This window comes from Nyctibius grandis, chromosome 4, assembly GCF_013368605.1.
Source record: "Nyctibius grandis isolate bNycGra1 chromosome 4, bNycGra1.pri, whole genome shotgun sequence".
Classification (NCBI taxonomy): Eukaryota; Metazoa; Chordata; class Aves; order Nyctibiiformes; family Nyctibiidae; genus Nyctibius; species Nyctibius grandis.
The window spans coordinates 48,084,717-48,104,087 of NC_090661.1; the positions used below are offsets into that span (position 1 = coordinate 48,084,717).

At 50.0% G+C, this 19,371-nt stretch overlaps 3 protein-coding genes across 3 annotated transcripts; 1 reads left to right on the plus strand and 2 right to left on the minus strand.

Moving 5' to 3' along the window:
• Positions 1-8: 8 nt before the first annotated feature.
• Positions 9-9,538, plus strand: GSTZ1 (glutathione S-transferase zeta 1). Its single transcript, XM_068398869.1, has 9 exons — positions 9-155; positions 3,325-3,376; positions 4,108-4,175; positions 5,005-5,085; positions 5,559-5,684; positions 6,213-6,288; positions 7,113-7,165; positions 8,448-8,497; positions 9,145-9,538. The coding sequence occupies exons 1-9, from the start codon at positions 135-137 to the stop codon at positions 9,269-9,271; spliced, it is 654 nt and encodes a 217-aa protein (XP_068254970.1). The 5' UTR covers positions 9-134; the 3' UTR covers positions 9,272-9,538.
• Positions 9,539-10,573: 1,035 nt separating this feature from the next.
• LOC137661748 (rab9 effector protein with kelch motifs-like) lies at positions 10,574-13,618 on the minus strand. Its single transcript, XM_068397373.1, has 5 exons — positions 13,475-13,618; positions 12,507-12,706; positions 12,092-12,183; positions 10,930-11,027; positions 10,574-10,784 (listed from the first exon to the last, which is right to left on the minus strand). The coding sequence occupies exons 1-4, from the start codon at positions 13,616-13,618 to the stop codon at positions 10,987-10,989; spliced, it is 477 nt and encodes a 158-aa protein (XP_068253474.1). The 3' UTR covers positions 10,574-10,784; positions 10,930-10,986.
• A 17-nt stretch (positions 13,619-13,635) lies between these two features.
• On the minus strand, positions 13,636-18,521 carry LOC137661749 (uncharacterized). The gene is made up of 9 exons (XM_068397374.1): positions 18,409-18,521; positions 17,821-17,997; positions 17,453-17,558; positions 16,833-16,955; positions 16,078-16,297; positions 15,059-15,082; positions 14,196-14,318; positions 13,749-13,796; positions 13,636-13,662 (listed from the first exon to the last, which is right to left on the minus strand). Exons 1-8 carry the CDS (start codon positions 18,519-18,521, stop codon positions 13,759-13,761), a joined length of 924 nt encoding a protein of 307 aa, XP_068253475.1. The 3' UTR covers positions 13,636-13,662; positions 13,749-13,758.
• Between the last annotated feature and the right edge of the window lie 850 nt (positions 18,522-19,371).

Genomic DNA, 19,371 nt, shown 5'->3' on the forward strand with positions numbered 1-19,371 from the left:
CGCCGGGAGATGTAGTGCTGCCGGGGCGGCGGCGGCCGCCACAGCGGAGCCAAGTCCTGCGGTGAGGGGACGGTCCTGCGGCCGGCGGCGGCCCGAGGCCGGGACGGGGTTGACACCGCAGTCCCCGGCGCGGGATGAGCTCTGCCGCGGCCAAGGTACGCGGTGCTGGCTACCCGGTCTCCCCGCGCAGCGTCCCCGCCGGGCGGGAGGGGAGCGATGGCGGCGCCAGAGCTGGAGGGAGCGGGGCGGCGGCTCTGCGCCCTGGGCCGGTGCGGGCCTCGCTCGGTGTAGCCTCGGCTGCTGGCTGCGGTCGCGGCCTGCATCAGCTTCTGGTGCCCCGGCCTCCCGGAAAGGCCGGGATGGGGGTTACCGGGAGGACCGCACCGCCGTGCGCAGCGCCTCTTACATAGATGTCCGCTGCCCCAGCCTGCACCCACGTCTCTGTCTCAGCAGAGAGCAAGGAATTTGCCCCCATGTTAAATAAAACTAATGCCTTTCAAAGCAGTGGTGGTGTTTACTTAAGATAGTTTATCCTTGCGAGCTGTTAACACCAATGCCTGCCGCAGAGATAGAGCATTTAGGAGCAAACCTGTTCGGTCTGCTTATGCCTTTACGTTTCAAGCCAGCAGAATACAAGCGGTGCCTTTCAGACACCCAGGTTTCCCCTATGCAAGCCTCCAAGGAGCAGGTTTCTTTCTTCTGTCCCACGTGGGCAGCTGCTCAGTGTCAGTCCGTGTGTGCAGGCTGCTTGGAGTGTTGGGTCTCAGGACAGGAAAGGGGTGAAAAGACTTTGCCTTTCCAACTGCGTCCTGAATATAGCCTGGAAGGAGGTGGTATCCAGAGGAGACCATACTGAAGTGGACAGGCTTGGAAACCTCAGCGCTCAACACACAAAGTTTGGGGTGTCTCTTTCATCTTCCTAAACAGTGAAATGCATTTCCCAGATTTTTACTCTAGATTGGGATTTAAGCCCAAACTTTCTTCACTGCATTGCTGATGCTGGAAGTGAAAACAGAACCAAACCAGAAATCTCAGTAGACGTGAAGCAAATGTTGTCCCCCTGCTATCCTCCCAGCTCCAACCAGTCTAACCTGCAGCTTATGAGGATTATACTCCACGGGGTTGTAAATGGAGGCAGTTCTTCCCTGCTACACCCCTGGCCCATGCTCAGATCTTCCTCCAAGGAAGACTAGATATAATGTCACTCTGGGACCTGTCCACTGAGGACAAAACACTCCTGCTGTCTCTAGACTTTACTTAGCTGATTGTTTTGCCTGTGATGTGCCCTGCCGCTGGGAGTAAAACAGCGTGAACTTAAAAGAGCACTCCAGGCCCCAGCCTCTGGAGGCACAGTTCCCAGCTGAGGGATGGGTTGTTTTCCGTGTTCTTTTTGGTGAAATCCCCTGGGGCCTCAAAATTACAGAGCGAAGCAATTAGCTCAGCACAATTTATTACAAATGATAGCACAGGCTGCAAAAACAACAAAGAACTGTAGTGAGGATCAGAAGCAACGTCTCTGCCAGCTGAGGGGCCAGAGTCCAGAACAGGTGGGGTGAAGGACATGAATTTCTGAGCCAAAAAATCATCAGCAATGTCCCCAGGAAAAACACGTAAAAATAGTATGTCATGAATGCTGTGCGTTTCCCTTTTGAAGTCATAGTTTCTCCTTCTTTCCCTGCAACAGCTAGACATTTGGAAAAGAACATAGCTGAGATTTCTAATGCCCTGATTCCAGAAGCAGAGAATTTAAGAAAATCAGTAAATACTTTGTCCACAATAGAGTTGCCAATACTGCCACCACTTCCCTCCTCACTTGTAAACAATTTCTCCAGTAAACTTTGACTAGAGTAATTTAATCAAATGCATACCTCATTTAAAATTATTTGAACCAATCTAAACTGTAAGAAAAGCATCAATTTTACAAAGAGGACTGGAGCACGGAGATCCTCAGGGTCTTTCTGGTTTTCTCTCGACAGATTGTGTGTCAGTGAGCAAATCCCTGCCTTTTTTTTTCCCTTGCTATCAGTTTCTGGTATAATTTCTGTGCATTTTGGGAGGGTGGAGACACAAGAGAGATCCCTGGCATGCCACAGGATCTATGGAAGGAAGGAGAGACACGATTATGGGTTTATTTATAGAGACATGCATGAGTACCAATTTCCTGTGTGGAAAGGAAAGACCATAACACAAAAAAGTGAGCTTCATATTTTGCACAACGTTGCCCTGGGAGCAAAGTAGCAGCCTGTCCCAGGCATGCAATGTATAAAACCCTCAGCACCAAGGAGGGCTACAGGAGGACCCTTGGGGACCTCCCTGCAAAGGCAGCCCCTGTTCAGGGAGCTGGCAGTCATTCCCTAGTGCAACAGAAACTCTGCACATGGCTTCAGTTTCTTTGTTTTGTTCCCCAGGGCTATCTTTCTGCATTGGCAACTGCTGAGAGCCTGACAGGCTCTCTAGAGATCTTACTTCTGGACAAAAAAATAGGGAAATAAGAGTGGTTCCTAAATGTGTTTCCAACCTCAAAGCTGGTTAATGGTTCTGGTATCAGGGCCGGGGCTGCAGCACGGCACATGGGGATGCGGATGCAGCTGACCACAGTCACTCAGGATTGAATCTGACTGGCTGGTTTTCATGGCCTGAGCACAGATTTAGGGGCATAGTCCTTTCCTCATTGGCTTTAGGAGAGAAGCCTTCCCCCATGCCAGCTGAGTTAAAAGGGAAAGCAAAGAGGTTGGGTTTGTTTCCTGGAGCAGATTGCACGCACTGACTATGGCGTCTGAAAAGGTGAGAGCTTGGACAGGGTGGAAGGGTCCACGAAAGCTGCCTCGGTGCTGGAGTTCAGGTAGAGATGAGCTGTCTGCCCTCAGCATTCATCTGGAACCGCAGTAGCTCTTCTCATTTGTAAAGAGGCCTTGCCCTGCCATGCCTGGCTGGAAAAGCCATTTCATGCCATGCAAATACCCAGTGCAAGTGCTTGGCATAATCAGTGAGGAATTTGCTTAAAAAATCCAAGACGGGATAAAAGTTAGCAACATCTGATAGGGACAAAGAGGGAAGCTTTGTAGGGGATAATTTCAAGGTCACTTGTGCATTGCTGGAAACATCTGGTGCAACTAAATATTCAGAGGGCCAGCATGAAACACAGTGACACTACCTGTATGCCCAGAACAGGAACAGTCACTTTCAGAAAGGAGCCCTCTCTCCCCAAACCTTGCTCTGCCCTGTCTTACAGTTCCTGAAATGCCTTCTGTTCATGCATTGTTCTCCTTACAGTACTCTGGTGTTCCCACCATATAACCACGTCATCTGTCTTTCTCTTTTTAGCCGATACTTTACAGCTATTTCCGAAGTTCCTGCTCTTGGAGAGTGAGAATCGGTAAGATCCAGTGTTGATCTCTGTTTTGGTGTTATTGCAATATCCTCCCCTTCACTAACCCAATTAATCAGTCACTTATTAAGAGAGAGATCAGCAAACATTATCCTGGAACAGTGAGGCATTCCCCCCTCTCCTTCTCTGCAGTGGGAGGGAAGGGAATACCACAGCCTACCTGGGGCAGGGGGAAGGGAGAGGAACAGACAGGAGGGCTTTGCTCAGCCTGCAGCTAGTGAGAGGGAATTACTCCTTTTGTAAAGCTAACATGATGCAGGTGGCTGCTTCTTCCACATTATCTAGGAAGGCCCTACACTCTGTTTTCACACTGATACTGCCTCAGACTCTGGTCTGCCCCGGTCTTGAGAGCTAAGCAGGGCTGGGAATGGTCCCTACTTGGACTGAGACAGTCTTAAGCAAGGATTTGCAGGTGAGCACAGGCCCCCCTGCCCTGTATAAGCCGCATCAGGAGGGCTGTGCTGCAAAGAGTGGCAAAGCTTATTTTGAATAATGCAGTGTTTTTGCCAGGACTGATCTTTAGTTCTTTGGTCCTTCATTTGCCAGAGCACTATCTATCTTCTCAGTGGACTCAGGCCACCTTTCTTGAGGAATAGGGTCTTTTTTTGGTTTAAAGCCATTCTTTTTTCAAATGGAAATAATAACATTTCCCTGAGGCTATCACCAATGAAACTGGTCTCAGTGTGCCTGTCTGAAGCTGTGCACTCTGTTCTCCCTAGCACTGGCTCTGAAAGGGATTGCCTATGACCTGGTGCCAGTAAACCTCCTGAAGGATGGGGGACAGCAGGTAAGGATACAGCTGCCATTGCTCTCTCCAGGGGTACTGAACTTGGGGATCATTAGGGGAATTAGGATCAGCACTAGGAAGTTCACAGGCAAAGTCTCTGAATTCCTCACTGCTGCTCTGTAATTAATAGTTGTTTTAAGCCAGTACTCCCTGGCATGCAGGATAGAGGGAGATGACTGTAGGAGACTAAAGGTCTTCTCCTCTCTTAAACATCTGTGATTGAATTTCATAAGGCTGAAGATCTTTTGCTCCTGCTTAGCATGATATAACTGAACCTATCTGGCACACAGGCTTCAGAGAAGCTGCACTGCGGTTTAAACACAGACTCAACCTCACTCAGTTAACACCAGGAACTGTGTGTGGTGGTGCGTCCAAAAGATGCTAAATGATACAGCAAGGGGCTGCAAAGGGTCTGCCAAAGGAAGGAGTGGGTTGCCAGAAGAGATCTTCACTAAGAATTTATTTGGGGGACCTTAGCTGGGAGTTGTGCACCTAGTAGTAGCACCAGCTTGATGTGCCAGTATGGGCTAAGATGGAGTTCGAGAACTAGAACAGTAATAGTGACACTGCTGCAGTACTGCTCATCCTGGGCCTTGTATTGATAGTTGATCAAGAAGTAAGGCAGTCTGGCCTTGAGTGCAGTGATCCCTGAGCCCCAGTAAGAGCTTGCTGTAGGCTAACAGTACAGCATAACTTACTGCAATTAGTACTGATGCAGAGGGAAAAGCCAGGTAAAAAAAAAATTATTTGGTAACTGGGTTCTAGGGGAAGAAAACAAGGAAGAATAATTTCTTGTTGCAGTAGAGTAATCTCAGGTTTGTTTCCACAGTTTTCTGCTGAATTCAAGGCAGTGAATCCAATGCAGCAAGTCCCAGCCTTGAAAATTGACGGCATCACCCTTTCTCAGTCGGTGAGTTACCAGCCACTTCCCTGTTAACCATTCACTCCAGCCTGCTGCCATTCTGGAGGGGATGGCTTTGCCCCATCTCTTCCCCCAGAGCTCTCATCTGTGCACTGGAAAAGAGATGGCATTTGTGATAAACAGTCCCACTGTGGGCAGAAATAGCACACAGCCTCTGTTGGGAAACTGCTGTCTAGGACTTAAGCTCAATTCAGCTTTGGTTTGTAACTCTACCTTTCACTGAGCAGTTTGTAGTCTGACTTAGACAGCTGTGCCAGGGTTTGCCTGAAATTACAGATGGGCTAAATGACAACAAGGTCCCAAGCAGACATCCAAGGGATATTCTGTTGCTTGGATTGGTAACAAACTTCATTCAAAAGCTGTTGTATTCTCTTGGATCAGCTCCCTTTTCCCACGTGTTCAGGATGTGAACTTTTCCTTGGCTCTTCAATAACCTCCCTTTATCTCTTTGTTCATCACAGCTAGCTATAATTCATTACCTAGAAGACACCCGTCCTAACCCCAGGCTCCTGCCCCAAGATCTGAAGAAGAGAGCCCAAGTCAGAATGATCGCAGATCACATTGCTTCCGGCATTCAGCCACTCCAGGTATTGCCTTGTCATATCCATGCAAATGAGAAAACCAAGACGGGTTTCCAGGAGTCTGTAGCTCTGAAAAGTTCAGTCTCTTTAAATTGCTGCCAGCCAATAGAGTGGCAGACCTTAAGATGGTGTGTTAGCAAATGAAATCTCTGCTTAGCCTCTTCCTGATCTGCCAGTGGCAACAATACAGTATTTCCTACAAAGAAAATCCTATAGCACTTTCCAGAAACAGCTGAACCCATGCAGTTTCACTGCAGGGTCTAGTCTGTTTTAGGAAGGCAACAACTGAGTAAGCCAAGGGCAGAGGCAAAAGGGTACCCTGGCAGCCATTACAGAAGGACAGTCCCAGGAGAGAGATACAGCAGGGTCCATGGTTCAGTGAGGGTGAGGTCAGGGCTGACCCAGCAGGCTGAACTCAGGCTGGGGGTTCAGGCTTGGCACCTCCTCATCTCCCCTCTCCTCCACTGGATGAGGTAGTAGGTAAGATCCAGACACTGGTGGTCAATCTAACCTGGAGATCCCTTGCCTTCACAGAACCTGAGCATCCTGAAACAAATGGGGGAGAAAAAAATGGAATGGGCTCAGAGCTGCATCGCGTCTGGCTTTCAAGGTGTGTCCCACATCCAAAATGATCAGCATTTCAACAGTCCCTTAAAAACTCTGCATTGCTGGCATCCTACTTTCCTCCTCAAGCAGAATAACAATTCTGCCTAGGCTGGTGTGTTGGGGTCCTGCCCTGCTGGGTAGTACTCCAGGGTCTCAGAGGAAAGATACTGTCCACAATGCACTTTCACTGCTATGCATGGAAGAGGGAAAGCCTGAGGCCATCCTGTACGCTGCAGCAGTTGATTCACCCTCATGCATGAGGGCTGACAGCACTTCTCCTTTCCACCCAGCTGTTCCCAAACTAGTGCCTTTTGCTTTAAAGTTCTATCAATCTATATTGACATGTTTTTGTCATCAGACAAAATACATCTGATGGCAAACTTCCATAGAATCTAGCAAGTTGCAGAGTATTTCTTTACCTCCCTGGGAGAAATATGGTGCTTTTGGTTTCCTCAAAACCCTTTCCCCCATGTGGTGAATGGCAGGCCCATCTTCACTTCTGGACAGACATAAACCAACTGAACCTTTGCATTTTTCCCTTCCCCACTCTCACATTTCTCTACATTGTCCTCTTAGTATTTCAGGTGCATTGCCTGAAGCAGCTGAAATCACCCTGGGTCCCAAAAGGCTGAAGGGCCCTAAAGACTCCTATAACTACGCTGTTGTGAGATTTCTGTTCCTTCTAGGTTCAGTCCCAAATTGCTCCTTCTTCATACTCAGCTCAGAGTCAAAACGCCTTTGTTCATAATTCCCAGTCTAAAAGGTCTTTGATGTCCCTTTCAAATGAGTTTCCAATGCCTCACTCCAGTGTACCACCTCTCTTGGCAGCGCTGGAGCAGATTCTGCAGCACACTGCTGGGCACTACTGTGTGGGGGATGAAGTAAGTATCTGAGAGAGTGTTGTGTACTATTGGAGAACTTAAAACCCTGGTATATTCCATAAAGTAGGAGAAGAAATTAGTTGTGGAGACACAGCACAACCCCATTCTGTGCCTGGAGCTACATGCGGTGCTTTCACTGTAAGAAAAACAGCTACATGGATCCTACTTAGGCCATTACTGACTTACAAATAGTTACAGAGATGTTTACTTGTCCCTGCCTATAACCTGCTGATGGCCAGATTCTGCAGCTGTATCTAGGATGTGGCTGCTACTAGAGGATGTGGAAACAGATTATATATATTTCATCTTTAAGAGATTTGGACTTCCAAGTGTCCTGTCATAGGGGCAAAGCTTGGCTCAAGAAATACAGGTTCAGTTCTTATCTCTGCTCTGTGGAACCGTTAACCATGTGGTGGTGTGTTTTTTCTGCTCTATTCATCCAATTTTAACATGGACAGATTTCAGAGAGCTCACATACAAGCTCTTCTGACCCTTACCAAGCTAGAAGCCACTCAGGCCCCTCCCATTTAATAGTCCTGTTTGGCAGGCAGTTGGATCTTTCCTATAAAGGCCTGGCAAGAAGGAAGGCTCCTGCAATAACCTGTGATGCAGAGGATTGTATAGTAAGAGTGTTATGGAATTAGAGCCCTTGGTGGGCAAAGGCTAGTTAAGAGATCTTATGCTGGAGAATAATGTGTGCTCTGAAAGGCACCCAGAGCTTTGTGACCTGGGGAGTGGGGTGGGAGCAGCTGCCTCTGTGCAGACAGGCAGCTAGCTGTATTGTCCTTGAGTCTTCTTTTCAGATTGCAGGTCCCTGAGCCTGTGTGCAAAGGTGCTATCACATATCAGGTCTTGACATTGGCAGGAGCTGCTTGATACTCCTGCAATGCAAACAAGCAAAATTTACTCATCTTTTCCCAGCCATGCAGACTCCCCCCCCCCCCTCCCTCTACTGCCCCCTCTGCAGCTTGCCAGCAGACTTGTTTGCTCAGAGGCAGTTGCCAAGGAAGCACCGTGTCCTTGAGGTCATGATGATCAGCTGGTAGATATGAAATTCCCTAAAGGCTGATAGCTTCTTCTACTAGTGACTCCTATGAAGTTCCTTTCCATGTACTTTTATCATATTCTTTATACTGCATTAAAGAATGGGATTGTTGTGACAACTCCTCTATACTGGCTGATAAAATAATTTCTATCCTGCTCTCCAAGTCTCCCACCACAGTGAAGTGTGATGGGATGGGCTCCGAGTTACTCTGACCCATTTTCTCTGCTACATTTGCAGGTTTCCATGGCTGATCTGTGCTTGGTGCCTCAAGTTTCCAACGCTGAAAGGTAATTAAGGCTAAGCTTGAGGTGCTCTTCAAGGGCACCTACTGCTTGTGCTGGGCTGTCAGAGCTTACCTTCTGCTGCTCCTTGTGCCTGTTAGGAAAGCATCCTTCCTGCCTGCCCTATCCAGTTATGGATTCCTTGCATGAATTTTCCTATGTCATAAATACTGTCTCTTTTGGAAGCTCTTAGAAATAGGGAGCTGGGCTCTCTTCTCGGAGGTCCCTAGAGGAAACCTGATCTATGTCCTTAGAAAAGCTAAGGCTGCCCACACTCCACATCCTCTCTCCCCGTTTGCCCTATATTTACACCACACACAGGATGAAAAGATTAATCTGACTTTATTTGTTGAAAGCCTTAAACCTATGCAAGTAGTGGCTGCGTGATTCCCAGGAAAAGCATAGTGCCTTCTTATCCTGTGCTGCACGCTATGTAAAAGCCTAGTGGAGACGGAAGGAAGAACTAACTAACCTTTCCTCTAGCATTTGTTTTTAAACCTACAAAGATGAACCTTTTCTCTTAATGCAAAAGTACCCCAGCCTGTGACATTCTCCCATACTGGGCAGGCACAGCACACTGTTCTACCCTTCTGTTCACTGCTGCACTGGCTGTCTGACTCAAGAGTACCTCACAAATTCTTTTCCTTTTGCAGATTCAAAGTGGACATGGATCCATATCCCACAATAACCAGAATAAACAAAGCTCTCCTGGAGTTAGATGCATTCAAAGTAAGCCACCCATCCCGGCAGCCAGATACTCCTCCAGAGCTGCGAGCTTGAAGCCCTTTTACTCATTAAATCAAGTAAACTGGAGTGTCAAAGAGGACAACAGCTACAGCTTGAGTAGGACTTTGGTGCCAGCAGGAAGCCCTAGTACTGTTGTCTCACTTTCATCTGGATGAGAAGAAGGACAGAGGACCTGGAAGTAGCCTGGATGACTTACAGGCGCTATGCCTGTGCTGGAAAGCTTGCAGCTACTTCTGACTATGTTTTTTTCTGTCTCATGTATCTCCATGAAGCAGATTAAAGCAGAAGCATCCATAATTATCAGAAGTTCCCTTTGTATGGCTTTGGGTTGGGGAATGTGGCCACAAACAACTGTGAGGCATTGAGACAATTCTAGACTTCCCACAGGGGCTTCTTACTTCTACCACCTACAGAAAGAGCATCAGGGAACCAGCATACAGAGTCTGCTACTAAGCTAGCAGGCCTACTTGTCCTTGCAGCTGCCTCAGACCTATGGCATAATCATCAGTGCCGTGGATATAAACAGTAAGAACTAGTCTCTGACAGAAGACATCTTAATCCCAACCCTTACTGGGTCCCATGGGTCTTGCAAGAGTCAACAGTCAGCAACTCTGCCAACCCTTGCAATGACAGATTTACTACCTGGGGCAGCTCATTTGTACTTCTTCCTTATGTCTAGCAGCAGTCTTGCAGAATTTGTAATAAAGGTCTGTCTAGAGCAAAGCTAGGTGGTTGTGCCATAGTCAGGAAAACAGAAGCAGCTCACTCTCATATGCTGAAAATGATGGTGTTCTCTTCCTTTTCCCATCCTCAGACACCACTCTAAGTGTTTTCCTGGTTCTCAGACTATTTCCCAAGGGAATCCCACACCAGATTCCCTCCAAATCAGACTCACGCCTGTACTTTCACTGTGAAGACCTTCCAAGCAGCAGGAGTAAATCCCATTCCACTCATCCCAAATGAAACCCAACATCTGAGTCACCTTCAGAGCTGAAAGCACCCTGGGAATTCCAGCCCAGAAGCCTGTGACTGTGTTCCTGTGCAGGCTCAGCTCAGATCCCATGGAATGTTTTGGTACCCAAGCCCAGGTACCAAGCCAGGGATATGAGAGGGAATTTCTGCCAGTCGGAGGCTGTATATCAGCTGCCCTAAGAGGGCAATACCCAGGGCCTTCAGAAAGGCTTTACAAACCCGTCATCTCTTGTGCCAAGGTAGCATTCACCTACGTACAGGTACTACCACATTGCTTGGACTCATTTATTGCCATCCATGTCTATATTCAGGCTGGTGAAGAGCCCTTGCTGTTCCAGGCTCATTCTGAGTATTGTGCCTTATCCTAGGTCCAGCTGGATCTTGACTGTGCTGTTGTAAAACGTCCCGGCACAGTTGCAGCCCCCAAAGACCAACACCGTGTGCAGGTTATGCTCCTCTTTGTTCTCCTTGTCCACATCCATCAGGTGGGCAGGAGTCAGGTCAAGCAGTGTGTGGCCAGCTCGGGGCACAGAGCAGAGGTCGTGGTGGATCACCGTGCTCCATGAAAGAGTATCTGAAGTAGAAAGCAGCTATCAATACTGACAAACCCATTCCTAGTGCAAGGGATGAAACAAATGGACCAGACTAGGTGTTCAGAAACACCACTGCAGCCTGATAGTCACCTTCAGCTACGGAAACCGGGAGGGAGAGTCACTCACCTAGGTGGAAGACAAAGGCATCCTGCAGGGCTCCTTTGGCATTGCAACCTCCACTGATCAGAACCTTCTGGTCCGACACAGCCAGAGCTGCATGAAAACTGTGACCAAAGCAAAGCTGAAAGGTGACTACAGCGAAACCTGCCAGGGTTGCCTCAGTCAGCAATGGGCAGACTTGAGCAGGAGGCTGAGGGCTTAAGCTGCAGAATGGAAGTTAACTTGTGCTTCTCTTCTGCCCTGAATTGCTGAATAACCTTGAAAGAACTGTTTGTTTGCCTCTGCAGGTCAGGCCATAATTAGGCCTGAAAAGCACCTCATTATCTCAGAAGGAGCTACCAAAACTCCTATGTTTTGCTCTGTGGAGTAATATAGCAGGCTAGCTGGGCTTTGATCTGATTTAGGTCATTCATTGTTCTAGTGGGCAATAGTGTCCCTTTAGGAACAGCACAGTCCTGGTACAAGAGTTTCTTCCTCTCGGTGTATCCGTTGTACTCCAGGTACTGTGGAGACCAAAGAGCAGGCAATACAGTTCACTAGCACACGGCAGAAAACTTCCCCTAGCATGAAAGGCAGTTTTCCAGGAAGACCAAGGGGTCTGTACCCCTGCCACCCTACAGGCACCAACTAGGACAGCACAGGAATTTCTGGTCCCAGAGCAGAGGGGCCATCCACTGTATTTTGACTAGTGGGACAGAGATATGCAACTGGGTCTGATCACAAGCACCATTTAAACCTGGCTCCAAAGAGAAAGGACAAAGGAAGAAGAAAGCTCCTGGGCCTGCAATAGGATCTTACCAACGCGCAGAAGGACATCCTGCAAGGAGGGGGACTGGTGTGTACTCCATGAAACCTGACAGCCAGGGGAAAGGCAGGTGAAACGTCCAAAAAGCTCAGCCTCATAACTAGACAAAAACTTCCATGCTCTGCCACATCAGCAACCTGCATTCTCTGTTACCCAGCTTCCAAAACAGCAGTCTTGTTTTTCCCCATTCCCTCCCTTCTGACCCAGGAAGAGTTTTTTTATCCCATAGTTTTCCATCTCCATTGCCTAGTCAGGAGTTTTTTATAACATTAATGCCGCCTTCCCATCTAACATGCCTCATTCCCCAGGCCCTGCCTTAGAATGGACCTTCCCAAGGTATCCACCTGGCACAGACTTTCTTACCCAGATCCAGGATGTGCATGTCACTGAGGTAGAGAGAAGTCCTCCGACCCCCAAAAATCAGCAGCTTGTTCTTCAGTAGAGTAGCTGAATGCCTGGGCAGAGAAGAAGCAAGTGAACAAAGTATCTTTAGCAGCTTCCCAACACTGACGTTTCAGCCTTGGCTTCTGCTCTTGGGCTGCCATAGCTTCAGTCTACGCCTGCCTCTACCCCCAGGCACTGCAGCCCAAGGACAGAATCTCATCAGGATTCATGACAGGGGGTACTGGGAGTCACATTGGTCAAATCATAGCCCTATCTTAAGGAGCAAACAGTGGAGAACAATCCACTAATATTTAGGAAATTACACTGGGGTCATAGGAAGGTGAGCAGAGGTTTCCTGCTCTGATTTGGAGGGCTGGAATAAGAGTACTCTCACCCAAGCCTAGGCAGAGGCTTCTCCCCTTCTGAGATGGGCTGGTACCAAATTTCATGCTCTGGATTGAAGATATAGAGCATATTGCTGCAGGGTCCAACTGCCAGTGACGCCTTTTTAGGGAAAGTCCCTCCGAAAACAAAGAGCTCCTTGCGGTAGATAGTTGCACTGTGGTAGGTGAGCACTGGCATCCTCCCTTTAGCCTGGAAAAAGTTCAACATACGTTTGTTACAAGAAGTGCATTATTTGCTGCATGACCCGTAGGAAAGGGGCCCACATCGCGCAGTGAGTTCAACAAGTCTCAATTTTCACTTTATTGGCTCCCCAGCCAGATCTTCGCCACACAGAGAGACAGTACAGCTGTTGCGTACTCTGCATCACCAGAATGCTCTGATGAGAGAAGGAAGTCAACCTCCTACCCCAGGTTCCTCAGAAGACTACAGAGAACAGAAAGATCTCATCCAGGCTTATTCTGTAAAAGCCATCTTGTAACTTAGCCAGGAAAGAGACAGATAGTCCCTTGCTGACAGGGCCCTCTGCAAGGACATGACAGGCAACTAAAGAGCTCAGAGATCTGCTGTGCTCAGAGCAGTCTCTGATTTGAGAAGATGAGCTCTTCACCTCAGCATCCAGTGCAGCTCTCAACAGCACCATATAGAATGAGAGGCCATTTCCCTCTGCCGCTGTACAGTACCTCCCACCCACAACCTCGCTCAGACACAGCACTCCACAGCAACCATTTTTTCACCTTGCTTCATTCATGGTAGGTACAGCCCCTGGTTTCTGCCAAGCTTGTGGCCTTTCAACATAGCCTTCTTCTATCTGTCAATCCCAACTAAGCAGCTCAGGCAACCTGCAGCAACAGTGGACCAAGACTACTGGAGTAAGGATATGGGCACATCAGTTGCCACATTCAGGCAGGACCTGCCACCCCCGCTGTGCTTTTGTCTTGGAAGAGCTGCAGTACTTACAGCCACGAGGAGCCATTTCCAGGTGACTGTGTCCAGAATGTAGATGCCGCTGTAGTCTTTGTCCTCCCTTATGCCCCCAAAGATGTAGATACGCTTGGTGTCTGGGTCGTAGGTAGCTGTGTGACCATGCAAGCATGATGGCATGGTGTTTTGTAGCTGAACACCCACTGGAAGCCAGAAATCACTGTCTGCGGGAACACACCAGACATAGTGTGGGAGTTCAAAGACGCTCTCAATTCTTCCAGATTTAAAGAATATGTCATAAAATTATTACCTTGCTCCCTTCATCTCCTCCTCTCCTTTGATTCAGGGCTAGAGGGGACTCATACAGAAAGGAATGAAGGGGAACATTAACTAGGTGGGGAATAGTAAGGTGGAAGAGAGGATCGGTGAGGTGCAGAAAGCTGCAAGGCACTGGAATTTTATCTCACACTTCTCCACTAGTCATCACACATACTGCACACCATGCTGTTGCTTTTACTCCTTAAAACTCACCCAACTCTTTCCAGAACTTACACCTTAGCTCCTGGAGAGCTCTCACATACAACCCCACAGCCTCACAACCCCAGCTGTCAGCTCAGCCTGGTGGCCGTGCTAGAAGATGTGACACCTTTGCTGACCCCTCCCTATGCACAGACTCCTGAGTACCCTCTCCCAACCTGCATGAGTTGTCCTAGAGTCCCATTGCCCCCACTGCCTTTGATAGCCCTAAAGTCCCCACCAATTTCCAGCTTCCAGAGTGCATCCTTGCAGGACTGCTGATTGACACCTTCTCCACCGATCAGAACAGCCATCCCCGGGTCACTGAGGCACATGGCATGGCACCACCGTGGGCTGGGACTGCCTGGGGAGGGGAGAGCACAGGGCTGTGAGCAGAGTCAGATGAGACACCCCCAGCTCCTTTCCTGTCCCTCTGGGGTGACAAGAGACATAGCTCCCTGAGGAAGATTTTCTGTTGGCTTTGGGGAATAATTGCTGTATGATGAGCGACATTGCTAGCAGAGGGAGCCAGCAAAGAGTCTGGCTGGATGTAGGACGCATACAGGCTGCCACTTCAGACAGGCTTGGATGCCCCCCGTTGATTACCCATCCCCAGAAGGGATATCCCAGCTGTGCTCTCCCCCTGTGTTACTCCTTGTGAGGGAGGGCTACCCAGGGACAGCTTGTTAGTGCCCAAGATACAGCAACCAGAAGCCTGGAGCTGCTTCCAGAGATATTCCTTGTACTTCTCTGTTTCTCTGCCTTTTCTCTCCCACACCCCTGCAGTGGGCTGAGCAAGCCAAAAAACACTTTTTAATCAAAGCCCATTTCACATCTCACCCTTTGCCTCAAAGGGCTATGCACCCAGAGGTGTGCCTGAGCTTCAGAGGGGCTACAGAAGCGTATGGGAGAGCCTGACAGTACTGGAAGCGCCTATACTGAGGGCAATTGCATGGAGAGGAACAGTATATACACACAACCTACTTGTTATTCTTGATCACTGGGGAAGTAAAGGATGAAGCATGAGAGGCCTGTGACATTAAAGGGAATGGTATCACCGAGTGGCTGAAAAGACAAACCAGGGTCTAGGAACCAGATCCTCACCTCGCAACTCCTCCACTGCCAGATCTGCAGAGGAAACACAGAGATGGCCCATAAAGAAAGCAGCCAGCAGACATACCCTGGAAAGTGGTCAGCCCCACGGTTTAAGAGCCCTTTGGCCTTCCTTTCTCCAACCCCCAGCACAAAGCTACCCCACTGCAACAAACAAGGTGCAAGACCAACAATCCTGAAGAAAGTCTCATCAGAAGAAATGCAGACGACAGGTAAGAGCAGGGCACATTGCCTTTGACTGCCATCATGCTGTCACCATTTCATTTTGCCCCTCTGATGGAAGCTCATTTCCCCCCTTCTCACACTGCCTACAGCAGAAGCAACTTTACGATGGAGCTATATTTCCTTTTGTGAGAAGCAAGCCAAGTCCCAAGAAGTCACTTCACATGGGGACCACTGCGTTACTGTCAAACATATACACATAAACTTGCTCACACCCTGGAGCTGACTTGGAATTCACACTCCAAGCTAAAGGTTTTGTTTCCAAACCCCTTGGCAGCTACCTTCTCAGTACTGAAAAGTCAGTACAATTATACTAATATTTCTTTTCATATTCCCTATACTTTAATAATAACCAATGTCTTCTACGGACCAAGTGGTATGCTGTTAGTAGGGGAGCAGACAAACTAATGGAGAGGTTACAGAACGTCCCAGTAGGTAACTTTCTTGTGCCTCAATTTACTCTTGTAAAACAAGGCTAATGATACTTGCGTTCATTTATAAAGCACTTTTACTTGTACGAAGAGACAGGCATATTATGTTATGGTACAGAGTGTTGGCACTACGAGTGTCCCATGTTCTATTTCTGGCCTTTTCCCAACAGGCAAAAATTCATTGAGCAGTTTATCCAGGACTAAGGAGCAGTTCTTGGTATTTTGCAAGCCAAGACAGACAAGCCCATCTTGTCTTGGAGATATACAGAGAAATGGACTGTGAAGTTGTTGCCCAGCAGCACTGACAGATCATTCAGACAAGACCTGTAAAATAAACCTGGAAGCTGCCAGAGTTACCTTCTTCATCGAGATCTCTCTCAGATGCTGTGGGTTCAAATAAAACTTTCCTGGGCTTCTTGGGGTGGACAGGACTCTTCCTCCAGGCCTCACTGGGTTCCACGTTGTCAGATGGTGGCTTCAGGGCACAAGGTACCGCCAGGGTCCTCAGTGGTGGGCGTATGTCCTTCCTTCCAGGCCTGGATGCTCTAGCAGTCACCTCTGAGCTCTGACTCTTAACCTGTGACAAGAGTCCCAGTCAAATCAGCCCTGAAGAAAAAGACCTGAGGCTACTGTGAGTTGTCTGTTACTGGGTCAGAGATTATGGTCATGTGGTGACTCTTTTCAGGCTCATCTTCCCACTGAGTCTTAAGGGCCAGCATGCCAACAGTATCAGCTGCCAAAAAGACACTGAGCAATGCAGCTACCTGCTGCTATATGCCCAGTGGTCCACTTTCAGACTGCTGGCTGTCATGGGCACAGCTAGCACAAGGCAACTGGAAAGGTAGAAAGGCCACCTGTGCGAGAGGTAACCAGGCTGATCAATCATCCCACCAAGGGCTGTTCAATTCAACCCTTCCAAAGGCATTTCAATGAAGAGTACCACTTTCTTTAGCACAAGTCAATCTTCGTCTCCAAAACTTGCTTAGCCAGATCTCCACTGAGAGAGCAGTAGCAAGTGTTCCTGCTAGACATCAACTGAGCAGCTACGAGTGAGGGAGAAGATACTAAGGAGAGGGTGAAATAATGAGAGGAAGGCTCCAGGATACACATACTGCAGTAGGATCCTCCATGTCCTGGCCAAGGGGCATATCATCTGCTGGGAGCACTGGTGACTGGGTGGTCTCTGGGACAAGGAAGGGGTGGGCGGGCGTACTGCTGGAGACTCCTCGGAGCAGCTGTGACAGAAATGGTGACAGTGAGAATAAAACGACATGACAAGTGCGCTGGCCTCCATCCACAAAAGGTGAGCAAAAAGATGTCTTGCAACAGACAGATTCCCTGCAAGGGAACAGCCCGGCTTTCATCTCCAGCACCAAGAGAATAAAGAAAGAAAAGCAAAGCACTGGGAGATGCTAAATCCAAGGGCTTCAGCACAAGGTCAAACAATTGTGTAAGTACCATAGACCCAAGAGAGAGTGGAACTGGAAGTGAACCGCACTCTGCTGCCTGTCTCCTGTGACATACAAGGTGTTTTGGCAAAGCTCCATTTAGGGAATAGGCCTGGAGCATCACAGAGCGTTTAGGCTCAGCACAGACATGCATTAACAGATCCACATGCCTTGGAGTAGCAAAGAGAAGGAAAAGGAGAGGATGGGAGAGAAAGTTCTGTAGCTCAGAAGTGACAACATTTAGGACCCAGGGCAGGAAGAGAGGAGGATGTTGGTTCTTTTACCTGTCCATTGACAGTCAGGACAAGCTTCGCAGAGTTGCCTTTGTCCATCTCTTTCAACGAGGCCATGAAAATATCTGTCCTCCAGTCACCTTCCCACACCAGAGACCTGCATAGGGGACCACGGGTTTTCAGCCCACAAGTAACACTGACCAAAGAAAAAATCCTGCTCCCACACTAACTGGTGACAACCCAAAGCCAAAAAAGATCCAGCCCTGAAAGCAGCCAAAAAGAAGCTGAAAGCATCACTAGAGAGAAACACCCTCAGGCCTGAGCAGCTTTGGAACGACACCACCAGTACTGGGCTGCACCACAGAGTTTTTCCAGGACACCCCTCCTGACACCCCGTCAGCGCCAGCTCCCACCACGACCTGCGGGCAGGCTCCAGCGTGCCGACTCGCTGCGATGCAATGTCCGGGGACACCAGCACGTCCACCGCGACGCTTGTGTCTGGCGAGTAACAGCTCCAGTCTCCCAGCCCGAACACCACCAGCTGCTTTGGCAACGGCAGGGGCAGCCAAGCCTGGAAACCCATCTTGCTGGACTGGCTGTGAGGGGAGGGAAGAAAAACAACAGAAAACAGAGATGATCATGAAGGAGTAAAATGGAAGGTCCAAAAAATATATGAAAAGGTTTGAAAACGTGTCTATGCCAGGGGAAGGCAAAAGGAGAAGGTTTGTGTCATTTAAAGAGGAGACTGCGCAGGGGTGCGATGAAGAAAATAAGCAGTAGCCCGGGAAGAGAGCACAGCCATGAGCAGGGACAGCAGAGCCAGGCGGGCAGGGGCAACTCCAGGGGGGAGAGGCGAGGCAGGGGGAGGCGAGGCATGCGGGTCGCCCGCGGGGAGCCCACCCCTGGACAGGGACGGGGCCGGGCCGGCCCCACAGCTCCCTCGCAGCCCCCGGGACAGCCGCGGGGCTGCCCCTGGCAGGGCTGCCCCTGGCAGGGCCGATCCGCACCTGCGAAGCCGCCGCGGCGGCTCCCGCAGCGCCCACAGCACGTAGAAGGCGAGGCCGCCCTCCTGGGCGTTGCCCCCCGGCCCGGGCCGGGCCCGGCGGCAGGCAGGCAGCATGGCGGCGGGTGGATGCCTGGGCTGCGGGGTGCCGCCATTAAGGCGCCGTGGCGCAGCTGCGGGCGGGCGGCCGGCCGCCGGCCATTCGCTGCCCCGGCCTCCCTGCGCAGGCCGGCCCCGCCGCCTTGATCGGCGTTAGGAGCGCCCGAAAGCGCCGCGCCCCCCGCTCACGGGGCAGCCCCGGCAGCAGGGAGGAGGCCGGGAGAGCAAGGCCAGCAGCTCTGGCCGTCCTGAGCCAGGCCCTCCCTCGCCTCCGTAGCGAAGTACAGTTATTGCTGGAGCCCGAGTCGCGCATCCCTGGCCGGGGCGGGATAGCTTGTTTGCCGACTCCTAAATGATGGTGTCTGTACGCGATTCTTGTAGCTCTCATAAAAAGGAGCAGGTGTGAAACTTGCTTCTCTTGTTCTGCAGTCAGGGCTACCACCAAGAGAAGGCCGGATGGTGGCTGCGAACCACCTTGCCTTCCGCAGAGCAGGGATGCGGGGATGCAGGCTGCAAACCACCTCACCCTCAGTGGGGCAGGGGTGCAGAGCTGCAGGCTGCAAACCACCTTGCCCTCCGCGGAGCAGGGGCTGAGGCCCGGCCAGGGTGCCTGTTTCGGGAGGCAATGGGGTTTGCTCGGGGCTTTGGGAAGGGGCCAGCCCCCCTACCCCGCTCCGCCGCCGCTCGCAAGCGCGGAGCGGGTCGCCCTCTGCTGTGCCAGAGCGTGGCACCTGGGAGCCGGGCGAGCGGTTTTGGGACGGCGGCGGCGGCGGTGGGGGGAGGGGAGGGTGTGTACCTCCTTCCCAGCAGCCCCTTTAAAACAGGATGGTGGGCAAAGTGTTGCCTGGACTACAGGCTACAACGCTCT

Coding starts and splice junctions, on each gene's coding strand:
- GSTZ1 (XM_068398869.1), top strand. CDS start 135: ATGAGCTCTGCCGCGGCCAAG. Junction 156..3,324: donor TGAGCTCTGCCGCGGCCAAG/GTACGCGGTGCT, acceptor TTCTCTTTTTAG/CCGATACTTTACAGCTATTT. Junction 5,685..6,212: donor CCGGCATTCAGCCACTCCAG/GTATTGCCTTGT, acceptor TTGCCTTCACAG/AACCTGAGCATCCTGAAACA.
- LOC137661749 (XM_068397374.1), bottom strand. CDS start 18,521: ATGCTGCCTGCCTGCCGCCGGGCCCGGCCCGGGCCGGGGGGCAACGCC. Junction 17,998..18,408: donor CCGCCGCGGCGGCTTCGCAG/GTGCGGATCGGC, acceptor CTCCCCTCACAG/CCAGTCCAGCAAGATGGGTT. Junction 15,083..16,077: donor GAGAGATCTCGATGAAGAAG/GTAACTCTGGCA, acceptor TTTCCTCTGCAG/ATCTGGCAGTGGAGGAGTTG.
- LOC137661748 (XM_068397373.1), bottom strand. CDS start 13,618: ATGCCATCATGCTTGCATGGTCACACAGCTACCTACGACCCAGACACC. Junction 12,707..13,474: donor GGAAATGGCTCCTCGTGGCT/GTAAGTACTGCA, acceptor AACTTTTTCCAG/GCTAAAGGGAGGATGCCAGT. Junction 12,184..12,506: donor AAGCCTCTGCCTAGGCTTGG/GTGAGAGTACTC, acceptor TTCTCTGCCCAG/GCATTCAGCTACTCTACTGA.